Genomic DNA, 17,530 nt, shown 5'->3' on the forward strand with positions numbered 1-17,530 from the left:
ATTTTTTATATTTAAAATGAAATGTTTATCCAGTATTTAATTATGTTTATCTGTAGTTAGTTACACAAATTCAAGTATAAAGTTTTAATAAGTTGTACATATGCATTATTTACTTGTAATCTTGAATTTTAAGTAATATGCATCAATAAACAATACTTTATGTATAAAAATGATTTTTAAGAGTTTTTGTTAAATATTTTATAATATAGTATAGATAATGAGAAAAATATAAAATAAGACACAAATCAAAAGTTTGGATAATCATTTTCAATTCAGCCAAGTTAAAAGTTTGGATAATAGTAAATTACTTGAGATCGAGCGTTTGACTTTTTGGAGTTGGTAAGCTCGTTTGTAGATGTATAATACTCTAAGCTTATAAATAGTTGTTAGAATGTAATATTTTGGATTGTAAAACATGTTTTAGAAGTTAATCTACGTTTGGAGTTTATTAGTAGTTCTGCAATATTTGTGTATTTGAATTAAGTCCCGTTAGTGACACCGCCCGTTCCGGACCACGTGGACGGGGGATGTTACAAGTGTGATACCACATTTGTAACATCCCCCGTCCCCGTTGTCCGGAACGGGCGGTGTCACTAACGGGACTTAGATTTGAAAGAAAATTATGCGCTGCTTGTTGCACAGCATGAATAGCCTGCTGCAGATACGTAGGCATCAGACTTGACATGGTCTGACGGACCACATCAGCAATATTGGGTTCACTTTCACCCCCATTGGATTGGAGTTGGGGTTTGGGTTACCCTCAGGTTGAGATCTGGATTTGCATGGGCGACCACGTCTCGACATTCTAAAATAAAACAACATGAAAATCAGAATTCAAAACAATTATGGATCAGAAAAACGGTAGATAGAATTAAAGTTAGTATACCCGTTATTTTGTCTACCCATTTCTCACAAGTCAAGCTTACTTTATCTATAAGTCAAAACCTATGCTCTGATACCACACTTGTAACATCCCCCGTCTACGTGGTCCGGAACGGACGGTGTCACTAACATGACTTAATTCAAAGACACAAACATTGCAAAGCTACTAATAAACTCCAAACGTAGATTAACTTCTAAAACATGCTTTACAATCCAAAATATTACATTTTAACAACTATTTATAAGCTTAGAATATTTCAATAATTGTTGTGTATGAGCCGATGCAATATTGATTTCTTCTCTGCTTTCTGAACAATCAGTTTCTGAGGTTTTAGCTCTCTCTTCCATGAGCCATAATTATTTCAGATGTGGAGAAAAGTCATTTGTAACATCCCCCGTCCACGTGGTCTGGAACGGACGGTGTCACTAACGGGACTTCATTCAAAGACACAAACATTACAGAGCTACTTATAAACTCCAAATGTAGATTAACTTCTAAAACATGTTTTACAATCCAAAATATTACATTCTAACAACTATTTAATAATATTAAAATGTTTTTAATGTTTTTATTAAAGGGTGTTTGAGATTGCTTATAAGAATAACTTATTGACTTATTTCGATGTGGTACCGGTAAAAAACACTTTTGAGTGTTTGGATACACAACTTATACCGGTGCCAAACCGGTAATAAAGAGTTCTTGAAGAAATTTCAAGTCATTCTAACTTATAATAAGTTGATAAAGACTTCTGTAGAAAAACATAAGTTGTTTCAAATAAACAATCTCAGACAGATCAAAGATGGTCCTACAAATTTAACCATTAGTAATTTATAATAAAAGAACTTATTGCAGAATATTTGTACTTTTACAAGCTATGTATACCTATACATTAGCCACAGAGATACAATTTCTAGCATACATGAACTTGTGAATGCAACAATTGGCACCACTACAATTTCTCAGAACTAGAATCGCTCTGTAATTTAATTCTCCATTCCAATTGTTGATGTCAGGTACTTACCGCAAGTTTCTTAGAAGCCAACGACAAACGATCCAAAAAATCTTCAGATAAAGAAATCAACACGCGGTGACAAGCCAAAGCGGACGCTGCAATAAGCGTCACGAAACTAACCCAACATAACCGCATCATCAGTATCGGATCTTTTCTTCCAGATTCCAAGACCTTGAGCAAAATGACTTTGAGTCGTCGGTTTCTCACTAGGGACTGGTAGTCGATGGCAAGTGTTGAAGATGATCGGTAAATGGCACGATTTCTGGCGATCATGAAGGTGTTACCTAAAGCTGCACATATCGACTGGTATACAACATCTGCAATCATTCTGCAGAGTTGTTGACGGAAAGGACCGGCTTCCTTGGAAACAATGCCCCGGATCAGTGAAGCTCCATCCTGTTTAAGAAAAGATATATTTGGATCAGTCGTACACTCGTAATTTTTTTTTTGAAGTATACAAGTAAACTCGTAACATTGCAAGCAGTGGATATGAAGACTAATAACGTATGAGATTTGACACGGGAATCTTACCTCTTACTCCTTCCTCAAAATAAATGTAACATTTCCTTTTATTTAATGTTTCCGTTCAAAATAACAATTTCGATATTTGTAACATAAAATATTTTCATTAACTATGTGCTTAGCCAAACTTCGCATATCCTACAAGAGATGAAATAAGATATTTAAAACAAGAGGAGCTATATTTCGACTTCTACGGATGCAAATTAGGTTATAGTGTACCACAAAGGCCCAGCAGCACTCGGATTATTGGTATATCTCAACCTCCTTGGAGGTCAAGTGGTAAGGAGTGTGAGTGAGTTTTGTCGTATATGTTTTTATATACTTCCCAAAAAAAGAACAAGTTTGTACATGCAATATTTATAGACATCTTTTCAACAAGTTCAGAATCCAAAACAATTAGAACTTGCAAAATAACCTATTTGACATTTCAAAGTCAAAATGTGGCCCTTTCTTAAACACACGATGATATCGGTGCATAACTAATTAAATGCATACAAGGCATGCTGTTAACTTGGTCCATATAAAAAACAAAACCACCAGAACACATAGCAATCAAGATGTATCTAAAATGAAGGATGGTTATTAAGCTAAAAGGAGCAGCTGAAGGAGTAGGATACTCACAGCGGTCATCAACAGTCGTCTCACCACAACACCATCTTTCGATAGTAGAAGTTTAAGAACTAAGTTTATTGTATCCGATACCCTTGATGGTCCATTGAAGGAATATTCGGTAGAAGTCCTGCTTGTTGCTGCCAGGTGCAATCCTTTGCTGAAGGGAGAGATTATAATCAAATATGACTGTTAGTTCAAGGTGTAGAGGAACCTATACTATGCAAAAGTTAATGTTTCGGTTTAACAAAAAAGGTAACATGTTGAACATTAGAACTAACAGGGTCATGAATCTTGATAATAAACCGACATAATTTTTGGTCATTCTTATCTTCTTTAACTTGCATCATTTTTGTTAGATCCAAGCAGAGAGATGAACTTAGTTTCCCTCAAAATGCTTAATTTTGAATGCATGATGACTTGGGGCAAGATAACCAAACGGGCCCATTATATATCTCATTGAAGGTGGAGTCAGGGTATGATGTAAGCAGATTTGACCTCTACCCAACATAGTAGAGCGGTTGTTTCCATGAAGACCTTTGGCTTGTGAAAAGTGTGTGAAGGGATAAAGTTTGCCCACAAAGTTTGAGGATATAAATTAAAAGAGGAATGCTACAAGAAGAATTTGAGACAAGAAAGACATAAGATAACATTTGGAAAGCTAGTTATGAGCAAGCAACACATACACACAGAAGCAGGTACATGAAAAACACAGTCAAGGTAAAGAAACTACACACCCCTAGCCTAACTTAAGGGCAAGATATTGTGGAAATTTTAAAAAGAGAATTAGGATATAGGGAATCGCTTCTCAAACCCTAGAATCGAGTTGCCTCCCCAACCAAGATGTTGGGCACCACACCAAGAATTAATGTATTTTGAAAAAGAATCCCTAATTAATTCATAAATGAAAGTCTTGCCTATAGATTAGCCTATGATATCATAGCTAACAGGATAACAAGAGGAAATATATTTGAGAAAGAGGGAGCTCAAATGTCAGTACTACAATGGAGGGTGAAAACGAAAATATATTATGATATACATGATAAAGCTCAGGCATATGAACTATTATCCAGGTAAATACAAAAGAGCACTAGACAGGGTCTGTACTACTGAACCAAAAAACACCATGAGTCACATACCTTGTTGCCCCGATTCTCAAGAAAAAAGCAACCTTCTCCCATCGAAGTTCCTTTTTCTTGTTTAGCACAACCTAAAGTGGAAACCATGATATCACAAATAGCCATTGATGACAATGAAGTACAAAAATATAAATCTCTGCACAACTGGACATCATCCAGCTTCCAGTATGGTATATGAAATTGTCAAACAGAGCACATGAAGTAATGACTAGACGATCAAAACTGGAAGAGAAATCGATCAGGGTAACTACAATCTGTATTTGCTAAAATAAAGATACGAAATGATTAATGAGCTACTTAGAAGTGAGGACTAAATCTAAAAAACAATTAAACTAGAAATATGTACAGTAAAATACAAGATGAGAAAAACAACCATAGAAGGGGATGGTGTTTAAAGATATAAGCATATGTTTCAGTTTCCTGTATGGTACATGAGATGGGTAAACAGACATATGAAGTGAGGATCAAAACAAGTCAAAAACATAACAGAAATCAATCTTGGTGACTGTAACTAATCTGCTACGAGAAATAGTTATATGGACACTTGACTGAAAATGATCAATAGCTGTCTATTATTATCTTTGAAACATTAAAACTAGACAAAGTGGTCGAGATCCTCATGTTACCTGACTCTATCTAGATAAAATTGCAGTATCATAATTCATATACCATTTAAGCAAGGGTTCAGGCATTCTATTGAAGTTCTCAGAGCAAATACACAATGATATTATAAAGCTCATGAAATATCAACAGGAAAAAGTTTAAAAGCTGAATACCGAGTGCAGAATCTTCCTTGTGTCAAGTGAGTTATCAGTGAGAAGTTTACGAACAACATATGGGTATGAATCCTCAAAAGTCTTAAAATTTGGATCTCCGGCCATTGCTAACCCTACAAGTTACAAAAAAAGAAGTTGGATATAAATAAAGTCTATACATGATTGAACATTAAAGAATTAACAAGCTAAATGATAAGCATGCAAGAGAATGATAGATAAACGGTCATGCATAATAAAATATCTCATGAACATGTTGAAGATTTTTTCAAGTCCTGTAGAGCCACTCTCTTTAACATATTTCATTCGATCTCTAAAGTGCAAGCAGCTGAAGATAATAGGGTGGATTAAGCTTATCCCAACATCATCTTTTAAAAACTAAAGGAATTTAATATCTTTACTAGCAACAAAACTACAAAAGCATCACCACGCCACTCACCTTCTGGTGGTTTACAATGCTTTATTTATTTTTATATAGGTAAATGATGACTAGATGGAGACTCTTCCATAACAGGGTTTGAGAAGGATCATAATTTAGACCCCTGAGGTGCTGATAAAGTGATGTAGCCTTACTCACAACCTATTTAATTTATCCTTATGCTTGGACAAGAAATTCCTAACAATCTGGAAGTACTGTTTAAGGAAAGGAGATTGACAAATGTTATGGGGGTATCTTTTTGACACTTAACAAAGTTAGGCAGTTATATTCCTTCTAGCCTTTCTCTTCTGTTCCCACATCTCACCTGTTTCTCTCCTCATCAACTTGACCAGATCCCTCAGTGGAATCTACTGTCACCAAATCCTTGTCCTAACATTTGAAAGTGGAGATGGGTTTCATGTTTGTTTGCTGTGTGTTCCATGAAGACTGGAGTCTGGCAGATGTAATTGTTCTAGCTCAATTTTCCTTATCCCGCGACATACAAAAGTTAAGACATGTAAGCAGGGTTCGAGTCAGGGAGTCAAGCCACCGAATAGATATTATAGACAAAGTTAGGCAATACTTCTGATTATGAAATCTCCTATCTGGACCATCCACTTTCTTGTGCACCCGGAGTTCAAGCCACAGAAAGGATCCAGCATGTCAGCCATGATGAACATCCTGGATATCGGTTATTTTCTGTCATCACCAGACTTATGCTTTCAAGACATTGTGTGAGGTTTCACACATCACATCCAGAATTGGGTTGATGGTTTATGGGCACTAGGAACTTGAGGATGCTTTCTGCAACCCATCATGCTGGAGATGGTAAGTAGATGATGGGCGGAACTTGGTTCATGAAGCATCTGTAGGTGCTAATGATCTATTTGTTCGGATACATGGGCCCCCCACAGGCCGGATTCTTTTTCATGGAGTTCATAGGTATAGAAAGAAGCCCTATCAAATAGAGATTTCTTCTTTCGACCATATTTTGATTGTTAATACGATATATGAGGACGGCTGCTCCAACGATCAACATTTTGTAACCACGTCCACTAGTGATCATTTTTTTGTTAAATCTTCGGTGCTAGTGGAAATCAGCAATCACTGATGCTAAAATTCCACAAAAGATAAAAGGACCTCCGTATGACGGACACCATATAGGCATTTTTCTGTAGCTTTATCACCATTGCATAGACATGTTGTAACTGTTATCTATAAGGCATGTTGTGTACAACGTTATTATGCTAAATTTGCAAAGCTCTAGTGCCTGTTCACTCACTGATCTGGTCCAAGTTGAATCATTGAATTCTACTAGACTCCAGTTGTGCTAGGACACATAAGGGTGTTGAGATTCAATATTCCCCACTTAGGCTTTTGGTGTTTTTTGGAGGATGTTATTCTCTTTTAACGGGTTCCACCACCATACTAATGCTGTTAATGTATTCTCTTTGTGGTGCATTAGTTACCACCACTTTGTGCATTTGTTGCACCCACCCCGGGTTTTGATGATTTGACAAACCGTCCCTCGGCACTAAAGAGTTACTTTAATGTTGTGAAATTTAGATTTGATGATCTTGAATCATGGAAATTCACAACTCATCTGTACATTGAAAGCCCATACGTCAACTTTGGGAAGCATGCCAAAAAAGAGATCTTAAAAGCTTTTGGTCGAAGAAATATTTCGAGGATCACTTTGTGATTCAAGGAAACGACTACGTTCGAGTGTTCCATGTTCTAATGAAGAAGCATGAAAATTGCCAAGTCCAAAAAGTTTTATAAAAGTTTATAAAATAAAAGACATCTTGGAAAGGAATTTTGAATTTCCAATCCAAAACAATATTTTAAATATTAAAGGACAAACCACTTCATGTAAAATAAATAATACTACTTTAAAAATGATTTTACAAAATCTAAGGATTATTATATTAAGAAAACTAATTTGACCTTGCTTTTTAGAAAACTCTTACTTTTGAGAAAATGTAAAGCTGGCCTGGGAGGCCTGGGCTTTTGTACTTTTCAAATGCATGTACTTTATAGAAGTTCAAGAATTTTTTTAAGTACGGACATCTGGACTGTGTCATATTGCTTGATAATTTTGAAACCTTGGCTATAAAAAGGTATTTGAATCTCATTTTAAAGCTTGAACACCTACCACTCCGTGGCACATTTACCATAAACATTTGAGAGTGATATGGGAGAAAAGCCATTGTTTTTATAGAACATATTCTGGCAATTCACAAACATGTTCGTGTATGATGATGATGATGATGATGATAACTTGAGAATCTTGTAAATCTCGGTAACTGATCTAGTTTTGTAAGGCAACATGCTAGAATGTTTGTATCCGAATACCAACTTGAGTGAAGAGTGAGAGAGTACCCTATATTGTATGGTTGGTGTTCACGTTTGTGTTGTTAAGCATCACAATTGTTCTAGTGAATCGCCTCTCAAGATGGATCTCGGGGAAAGTGGGCTAGGACAAGTTGTCCAAACCACTCTAAAACACTTGTGTCATATCTTCCACTCGATTTTTTTTAGTTTCTTCACTTGTGGTTGAGCATTATGCTTTATCAGTTACATTAATGAAAATTATGAAATGTAAAAGCCCAAGAATCATAAAAGACAGCAACCACCTATTCACCCCCTAGGTTGTTTTGCATTCTTAAATGGAGCCCCTAGAGTCTTTCAAAGTCTTTCCAGAGATGATGGGTGTTTCTAAACATAATCGAATTTGCCTCTGAATTTTCTATCAGAAACTAGTCAATAGTCCTAGAAACAAGAAAACTTCCTTCAGATTTTGTTTAATACAAAAATTCTCATGAATCAAATACAGCACCACAGGTTAGCAATGTTTAACAAGATCCTTAAGATGTGCTCAAATTTGAGCTGCATGTATGAGTAAAAGGCGTATGTGAAAGCTGAAAAACTAGGAAATTTTGCATCAGAGTATACCTTCAAAGGAAGCAAGAGAACGTAGCAAAAGAGTATAATATGGTGGCATGCGGAAATGATACTTTAGGGCTATCGCCCACACTTTACCCAGCACCTGCAGAACACATTGAAGATGTCAGCCAAGTCAATAGACCCAAAAGGCAGTCATGCAAGATGGATTTTTTATGCTGTGAACCTCACAGCTGCTTAGAATTTTAAAATCTGCAGGATCACAATTATAATTCATTACATATTACCACTCTCCAAAAAAGAAGTAATAGACAAGTATTGATCTCCTTTACGACAACTGCTCTAATAGAAACTCAAAACACATTTATAAGTAGGTTCACAACATATAGATGCACTTGACGATAGCACAAGGCATTGATGGTTATTACAGAATAATATGTGGCTTGAATCTTTGTTGCTGTCATACAAGATGGATGGTTGATATGTACTGGAAACTGTAAGCAAGTGATCATGTAACTCAAACATGACTAATGTCCAGTATAATTAGCAAGTAAATGCTCATAACAATCTAATACAAAGCATAGGCTCAAATACTTGGTCCAAAGCAGTTCAAAATGCCAAACTGCAACATGAAAGGACTGATTCAGAATCAGTTAATTGAAGATCTTGTGAGTTATTATGCATATATTAAGATTGTTGAGTTGCCATGGAATTCAATTTGATTTTGTCATAGACACTTATGTGGAGAAGTGAGAAGTGATACCTGCTCATGGCCGAAAAAAGTTTCAATCAGTTAGCTGACGGTCAGCTAATGGTTTTTTATTGCCTTTTAATGTCAATTGATTTCTAGAACAAGAGGAGTTATTTCCATTAGGGGTTTTCTATTTATGGCTTTCCTATTCCATATAAATGTGTCTCTTTCAAGAAGAGAAGGATTAAATAAAATAATTAAATTTGTATTTTCCTTAAACTGTAGAGATTAGGAGCTCTCTTGTAATGAGCACCAGAGGTTGCAGCTCCTTACACGAGTTGCATCTTCAAGAACCGCAACAAGGGCAAAGACATAACTGGAAGTGCCTTCCCTGTCAATCAACCAGTGACTCAATCTCAAATTCACAACCCTCACAGAGTTGTTCCACGCTTGCGTCGCAAGAAGTCAGCTTTTGGGCTACTGTAATTGGGAACTATAAATCAGTTATCAGGTCTAAAAATCACGATAACATTACTCAAGGATAAGGGCATGTTTATATATGTTTATATATATACACACACACACACACACACACTCACATACACACACACAAGATTCTAAAATTAAACCAACGAAAAAAGAATTATCTTATAATTCATCCACTATATATATATATATAATATTATGAAATGCTCAAGCTTAGGCCTTACTTGGCTTCTACTTCCACTTGGTGATGTGAATGAGTCCACAGCGTAACAAGCACTTGGAATATTTCTAACTTTAGGTCACTATCTTTCCTTATCTGTTTTGCTTTAGGATTTTGTTTTTGTTTTTTTTTGTAGGAGTCTCTTATTAGTTCAAATACCCTGTTGTCTACCTTTTTTGATATGGAATGTCCATATATTCTTCTCTGCAATTCCAATCTTCGATTCTTCTAATTCTCTCGGTTAATTTCGAGAACCATTCTCCCCTTGATTTTCTAGATTGGTAGAGTTTGGCTAAACGTTGGAATTTCTCCAACCTTAGCTGAGTTTGGATCAGGTTGTATTATTGGTATAACAGCGCACTCGGTCCTTGGTGTTTCATCATTACGATTGCTCGGAGCATGGCAAAGAACCAGAGTGAAGTGACAAAGCCTCCCAATTCAGAATCGTCGATCAATAACCACAACTGTTCCAACCCCCCCCCCCCCCCCCCCCCGACGAACAACTCTGAATTAGAGGTAATGCTCAAAACTGTTTTTTCAGACTTTGGTGCTAGGATTGAGTGTCATAATCATCAACAAGATATGAGGATCTCCCAAAATGCTAGAGCTATATCTGAAATCGGTGAATTAATGTTTGGGTTATCACTTCAATCGAATCAACTAATGGCAGATAAGATTAAGAAAGGAAACACTGATCCGAATATGCCTCTTGAAGGAGGGCTAAATAATTCCCAAACAAGCAAATAAAAAAGTTACACAAGGAAAATAACGATCTTAATAGAAATAGTATTCCAATTCCAAGTGCTTGTTACACTGTGGACTCCTATTCGCATCATTTAGTATGTCTGCATTAGCACAAACTTTGGAAAAATAATCCGTTGTGTTGTCTTGTCTCTTCCCCTAAAAAATAAGACATAAGTTTTACTTTAGATTTTTTGTTTGATCTCTCCTTTTTTTTGCTCTAGCGGTGGTAAAGCGGTCCACGAAAGAGTGAAAGGTGCATTTTAGAGTTTAGTTTTTGGTTTTTCATTTTAGCCTTTAACTAGCTTCTAGAAGGTGTTCGTTGAACTTTATATTAATTTATGTTGGGGTAGATGAACAATAGGGTGGTTTTCTGAAATCACAATTGCTTGGATTCTTGCTAGGATCATGTATATCACTTCCCGAATTATATATTTCAACCCTATAGCCTTGAGTTGCACGAAATTCTGAATATGGGATAATCCAAGAAGGAACAATCTAATTTCTTAGGCACAAACAAGAGATCACGTTATTGTAGGTTCTGAATATTCGAATTCTTAGATTCGAACCACAAAATGAATTTAAATGAGTATTTATACTCAGAGTCATCCATAAATGGATAAGGATAAGACCAAAGGGCAGTTAACGGAGGTTTTGGATCTGTAACAGTTTTTCCATAACACTTCTTCCATAGAAACTAAATTTTGGTATGGGGCGCTGCCCCGAGCCCAGCGAGGGCGGCCCCCCTTGACCTCGCCCGCTCAGCAGGCAGCAGGATACCCGCCATGGGCGCGGCCCCCTTGACCCCCGCCTTTTGGTCGTACCGGGATCAATCTAGTCTTATACAAGTGTGCGGTTCGCACCTCCTAACTTGCATAGAAAACTAAGTAAAGATCCCCTTTAGCTCTCATATATTTACCCATTACACCAAATGAAACCGGTGACACTAAAATCACCAACAATTTATATTTTGGTTTAGCCTATACATTTTTTATTAATAAACCACCCAAACATTTTTTATCAACCAATAGATATATTAAATACTATTAAATATCGCATTACATAATAAATAAATTAAATATTGCATGTATACAATATTATATTTTCAAATACATAAAACCTCTATGTCTTGTCCACTATACCACCACTTTACCATTGCAATAACCGCTATAGCAAATTACGGTCCAATAGTAAATCATGGTCAAGACCGCTATTTTAGATATTGATCAATGTAACATCTTAGGAAGAAGCTACAAGGGGACACAACTAATGTAAGAAAACTATACAACCACTAGTCTACCTTAAGACTCTTATAACATGTTTGTTGGCTCATTAATCCTACCCCCACCCTCTACCTCTCCAATTTCCTTCCTCCCTTCTATGCTAGGTACATGTCCCCGACCTAATCTACTACCCTAGTCTTGCGTCTCCAAGCACTCTTTTTAGAGGTCATATCCTCATAAATGCCTAAAGCCACCATGTCCAACCTAAGTTGCTCATCCCTCGTCCTCCTCGGCCTACCCCTCCACCTCCATGACCATCATGCTTTCTACCCTCCTCACTGAGCCGCCATCTATCTCCTGCAATCGTGTTCAACCGCTGAAGCTTCCCTATTTCAACATATCAGTGATAAACACAGCTCCCAACTTCACCCTAAAGACCTTGTTCAGTATCCTGTCAAACATGGTTCGACCATAACTCCATCTAAGCATCTTCATTTCTGCAAATTCTAAATTCCTCTCATGACCCTTCCTTGTCCCCTAACAATCCGACCCATACAACATGACCCTATAAAGTTTCCCTTCACATAGCACTGCCGTGGTAGCCATTCAATTTATCCAACCAGTCTTTATGTGATGTGTTATATCATCCTCGACCTCTTTCCACCTTCTGAAAATCGTGGAGTCTAGATACCTGTAACAATTCTTTTGGGGTACCCTTTCCCTCCAATGTTGACTTCCATACCCTTGTTGATACATTCAACACTAAAATTGCACCGCGGATATTTGAGCATAAAGAGACTAATGCTTAGGCGTTGTGTTTGCAACTCCACTACTCCAAGCCTCCAACCTCTCGTTCACCTCCACCTTGGACTTTGTTGCTAGCAATATGTCGCCCTATGTTGGGAATCCAGACTCTGAAGCCCATGAGCCCAATCTCTCAGTTGGGTAAGAAGCCCATAATATGGAAAGTGTASACGAGGAGAGAGAAGAAGAAGGAGGGTCGTTAGAGAGAAAGATAAAAGTAGTGGAGGGAAGGAAATAATGCTCATTCTGTTATTTTGTTGTCTATTCTGTTAGGAGAGAATTCTTTGGAGAAGAGTCCCAGACTCTGGTTAATTTTCCTTGTTCTTGTAGAGCTTCGGCTCATTTTCCTCTTTTAATCATTCAGATGTTCTCTCAATTTTTTCTGTTTCTATAAATTGGTCCGACCTGCCGGATTTTCGAGGGGAACGAGTGTATCTGAAGATGCCACCAAAGCCAACCAATGTGGGTGATCGAGTGGAGGCGTTGGAGGAAGTAGTAGGGATGATGGAAGAAAACATTCAGCGCTCGTTGGCTGAATTCAGGGAGACGATGTTAGCAGATTTAGTCAAGCTGCTGGAACGACCGCCACAAGCGACACCGCCAGTTGTTAACAATGTGGATTATCGATTGACGGAATTCCGTATGGCTGTGAAGAAGGTGGAATTGCCTATGTTCGATGGGGAAGATCCAGTGGGGTGGATTACTAGAGCAGAGATCTATTTTGATGTGCAAAATACTCCTGAAAATATTAAGGTGAAGTTGGCAAAACTGAGTATGGACGGGGCAACAATTCACTGGTTTAACCTGTTGAGTGCAACTGAAGAGAATCTCACATGGAAGGGATTCAAACAGGCTTTGATTGAACGGTACGGGGGAAGACAAAGTGATAATCCCTTTGAGGAATTGAAAGACCTCACGCAAACGGGATCGGTAGACGAATTCATCACTGAGTTCGAGTATATATCGTCTCAGGTAAGTCGTCTTCCAGAAGAGCAATATCTAGGTTATTTCGTTGGAGGGCTTCGATCTGATATAAGGTTGAGGGTTCGCACTTTCAACCCTATAAATCGTGTTCAAGCAATGAAGATCGCACGAGATGTAGAATCGGAACTGCAAGGCGCTGTAATTCCCAGGAGTGTATCCACACGGCTTGGGAACGGAGGACGAACCGGTGGAGTTGGGTCGTTCGTAAAAACTGGTTATGGATCGACCAGTGATTCAACAATGGGCCGACGAAGTAATGGGCCATGGCCTGCTAGGGGTAGTTTGGGGTTGAATAAAACTAATTTCACGAAGCCTCAGCTAACGTCACAATTAGTTTAGCCGTTACGGGCTGTACCAGGTGATCGAAAGGAGAACGAGAGAAACCGGGGACTCAAACACTTACCCTACGCCGAACTCATGGACCGAAAGGCAAAGGGCTTGTGTTTTCGTTGTGGAGAGCGTTATCACCCACTTCATCAGTGTCCGGAACGGCAACTACGGATGGTGATTTTGGGCGATGATGAACATTTGAACGAGACAGAAGAGGTAATCGCAGTAGAACTGAAAGAAGGAGAAGGTGAAGAAATGTTAGAACGCAAGTCAATTGGATTGTTTGCTTGGGCAGAAAGTCGAAATGCGAAATCTCCTAAAACAATTCGCGTTAAGGGAACGATCAAAGGAATTCCACTAGAAATTTTAATTGATAGTGGAGCCGGTCATAATTTTGTATCTCTTCAGGTAGCAGCCGCACTGGAATTAACAGTAGACCCTTATAAAAATTTAGGGATTCGGTTAGGAGATGGTCACCGTGTATTAACGCAGGGGGAATGTAAGGAGGTGGAGTTGTTATTTGGAAAATTCAGAACGGTGGTGGATACCTACGTATTAGATTTGGGTGATCTCGACTTGATTTTGGGGGTATCGTGGCTTGAAAGACTCGGGAAGGTTACTTTCAATTGGAAGGAAAGGGTTATCAGTTTCCTTGCGGGGGGAGAGGAGGTAACTTTGACCGGTGGCAAGGCAAATGATTCGAGAAACCTGTGGAGTGGGAAACGGGCTGCGACAGCATCATTTTGAAGAGTTATAATGACTAGAGAAGGCACTGATACGTCTACGGGTGTACAAAAATTAAATAAGTAGCAACAACAAGAACTCGATATGATGCTGGAACAGTACGATGGTGTATTTCGAGAGGTGTCGGGTTTACCTCCACGGCGGGAAACGGTGCATAGCATCGAGTTGCGAGGGACAGGAGGTCCGATTAGTGTACGCCCATATTGTTATCCACACCACCACAAGGATGAAATCGAAAGACAAGTGCGAAAAATGCTACAGCAAGGGATCATTCGGCAGAGTTCGAGTGCTTTTTCAAGTCCTGTGATCCTTGTTAAAAAAAAAGATGGTACCTGGAGAATGTGTGTTGACTACAGCGAACTTAACAAGGCAACTGTCCCTGATAAGTATCCCATTCCTATGGTTGAGGAGTTATTGGATGAGTTAAATGGAGCTATGCATTTTTCTAAACTAGATTTGAAGTCTGGATACCATCAAATAAGGGTGAAGGAGGAGGATATCGGTAAAACCGCGTTTCGAACACACGACGGCCGCTATGAGTTTCTGGTTATGCCCTTCGGCTTGATGAATGCCCCTGCTACTTTTCAGTCTACGATGAATCAGGTTTTTCGACCTTATCTTAGACACTTTGTTTTGGTTTTTTTTGACGATATCTTAGTCTATAGTAAGGGCTGGAAGGAACACCTTGGTCATTTACGCACGGTTTTAGAAATTCTCCAACACCATCAGTTTGTAGCAAATAGGAAGAAGTGTGTGTTTACAACGCAACAGGTGGAGTACTTGGGGCACGTTATTTCTGATTTGGGAGTATCTGTAGACCCGAATAAGATCAAAAGTATTATGGAATGGCCGGTCCCTAAAAATGTTAAAGGGGTACGTGGATTTTTGGGGTTGACCGGATATTACCGGAAATTCATTGCTGGTTACGGAAAGATTGCGAAACCATTGACTGAGCTCACTAAGAAGGATGGGTTTGTTTGGGGATCTGAAGCTTCAAGGGCCTTTGAGCAATTGAAGCAAGTGATGATTAATCCCCCGTTATTGATGTTGCCAGATTTTTCTCAACCGTTCGAGGTAGAGTGCGATGCATCCGGTCACGGAATCGGGGCTGTTTTGATGCAGAATAGGCGACCGATTGCTTACTTCAGCAAGGCCCTGTCAGAAACAAACCTTAGCAAGTCTACCTATGAGAAGGAGCTAATGGCGTTAGTATTGGCCATTCAACATTGGCGACCGTACTTGCTGGGAAGAGACTTTAAAGTCTTTACTGACCAGAAAAGCCTCCGTCATTTACTGCAACAACGAGTCGCTTTTGCAGATCAACAAAATTGGTTTGCAAAGCTACTCGGTTATCACTTCGAGGTAGTCTATAAACCCGGTCGAGAGAACTCAACAGCTGACTCTTTATCCAGGATGTTCGAGGAGGTAGAATTGAAGGCAGCAGTGTCATTTCCGGTATGGTCTCAGATACAACAAATTCGGGCGGAGGTTAATAAGGATCTAGAGTTACAACGTGTGATATCAGATTTGCAAAATGATCCTCAGTCCAGGCCTGGGTTTAAGCTGCTGAGACGCGTTTTATTGTACAAGGGCAGGTTGGTATTGGCTGCAAAGACTATGGTAATACCAGACCTTCTTACAGAATTTCATTCATCTCTTGTTGGTGGTCATTCGGGTTTTCTTCGCACCTATAAGCTTATCGCAGCGAATGTGTATTGGATAGGGATGAAGGGCGTGATCCAAGACTTTGTGAAGCGGTGTGACATTTGTCAGCAGCAGAAGTATATGGCGTCGTCTCCTATGGGTTTGTTGTAGCCACTCCCTGTTCCGGAGTTAATTTGGGACGACATTTCAATGGATTTTATAACGGGTCTTCCAAAATCCAGAGGGTTTGAAGCTGTGTTTGTGGTAATGGACAGGCTATCTAAATACGCACAATTCATACTCTTAAAGCATCCATATACTGCAAGAAAGATAGCTGAGGTTTTTGCTAAGGAAGTGGTTCGTTTACATGGCATGCCACGATCGATTGTAAGTGATCGTGACCCAGTGTTTATTAGTTTATTCTGGCAGGAACTTTTTCGTTTGCAAGGAACAATGTTAAAAATGAGTTCTTCGTATCATCCAGAAACGGATGGTCAGACAGAAGTAGTGAATAGATGTCTGGAAACTTATTTACGATGCTTTGCATCGGAACAACCTAAAGGTTGGTCTCAATGGGTTGCATGGGAGGAATTGTGGTACAATACCACATTTCATGGCTCTACGGGGATCACTCCTTTTCAGATAGTATATGGACGAAAACCACCGCTGCTAGTCCGATATATGCAAGGGGAAACACGAGTAGATCAAGTGGCTGCTGACTTAGTTGATAGAGATGAAGCTCTAGTTCAACTTAAGCATCATTTATTACGTGCACAGCAGCAGATGAAAAAGTATGCTGATCAGAAACGGAAAGATGAAGAATTCAAGGTGGGTGAGTGGGTATTTCTCAAGCTTCGTCCTCATCGCCAGCAGACTGTGGCAAGACGAATTAATCAAAAATTAGCCCCACGCTATTATGGCCCTTTTCCCATTGTTTCGAGGGTAGGAAGTGTCCTATAAACTTCAGTTTCCAGCATCAACGAAAGTTCATCCAGTATTTCATATCTCCCAATTAAAGAAGGCTGTGGGAGATTATCATGTAGCCAACACACTACCAAAGGGGTTGGATGTTTGTGAGGACACTTTGGATGAATCGGAGAAATTGATAGCTGCAAGAGACATCACAGTGGCTGGGCAGTAGATCCGACAGCGTTTAGTGAAATGGAGAGGGAAGAACGTTGATGATGTTACTTGGGTGGATGAGGATGTGTTCCGGAGCCAATTTCCTGAATTCAGCCTCGAGGACAAGGCTGCAGTCCCAAAAGACGGTATTGCTGGGAATCCAGACGCTGAAGCCCATGAACCTATAATCTCTCAGTTGGGTAAGAAGCCCATAATATGGAAAGTGTACACGAGGAGAGAGAAGAAGAAGGAGGGTCGTTAGAGAGAAAGATAAAAGTAGT

At 38.9% G+C, this 17,530-nt stretch overlaps 1 protein-coding gene across 1 annotated transcript in view; it reads right to left on the minus strand.

The window, feature by feature from the left end:
• Positions 1-1,710: 1,710 nt before the first annotated feature.
• LOC112508756 (uncharacterized protein slr1919) overlaps positions 1,711-17,530 on the minus strand; it is a 34,492-nt gene continuing 18,672 nt past the window's right edge. The window contains exons 12-16 of the mRNA XM_025113497.1: positions 8,312-8,405; positions 4,942-5,054; positions 4,166-4,236; positions 3,039-3,186; positions 1,711-2,291 (exon numbers count right to left, since the gene is read on the minus strand). Of these exons, the coding sequence (XP_024969265.1) occupies positions 1,893-2,291; positions 3,039-3,186; positions 4,166-4,236; positions 4,942-5,054; positions 8,312-8,405 (825 nt within the window). The 3' untranslated portion in view covers positions 1,711-1,892. The remainder of the gene's footprint in view (positions 2,292-3,038; positions 3,187-4,165; positions 4,237-4,941; positions 5,055-8,311; positions 8,406-17,530) is intronic.

This window comes from Cynara cardunculus (assembly GCF_001531365.2).
Source record: "Cynara cardunculus var. scolymus isolate 2C chromosome LG 3, CcrdV1, whole genome shotgun sequence".
In the NCBI taxonomy this organism is placed as follows: domain Eukaryota; kingdom Viridiplantae; phylum Streptophyta; class Magnoliopsida; order Asterales; family Asteraceae; genus Cynara; species Cynara cardunculus.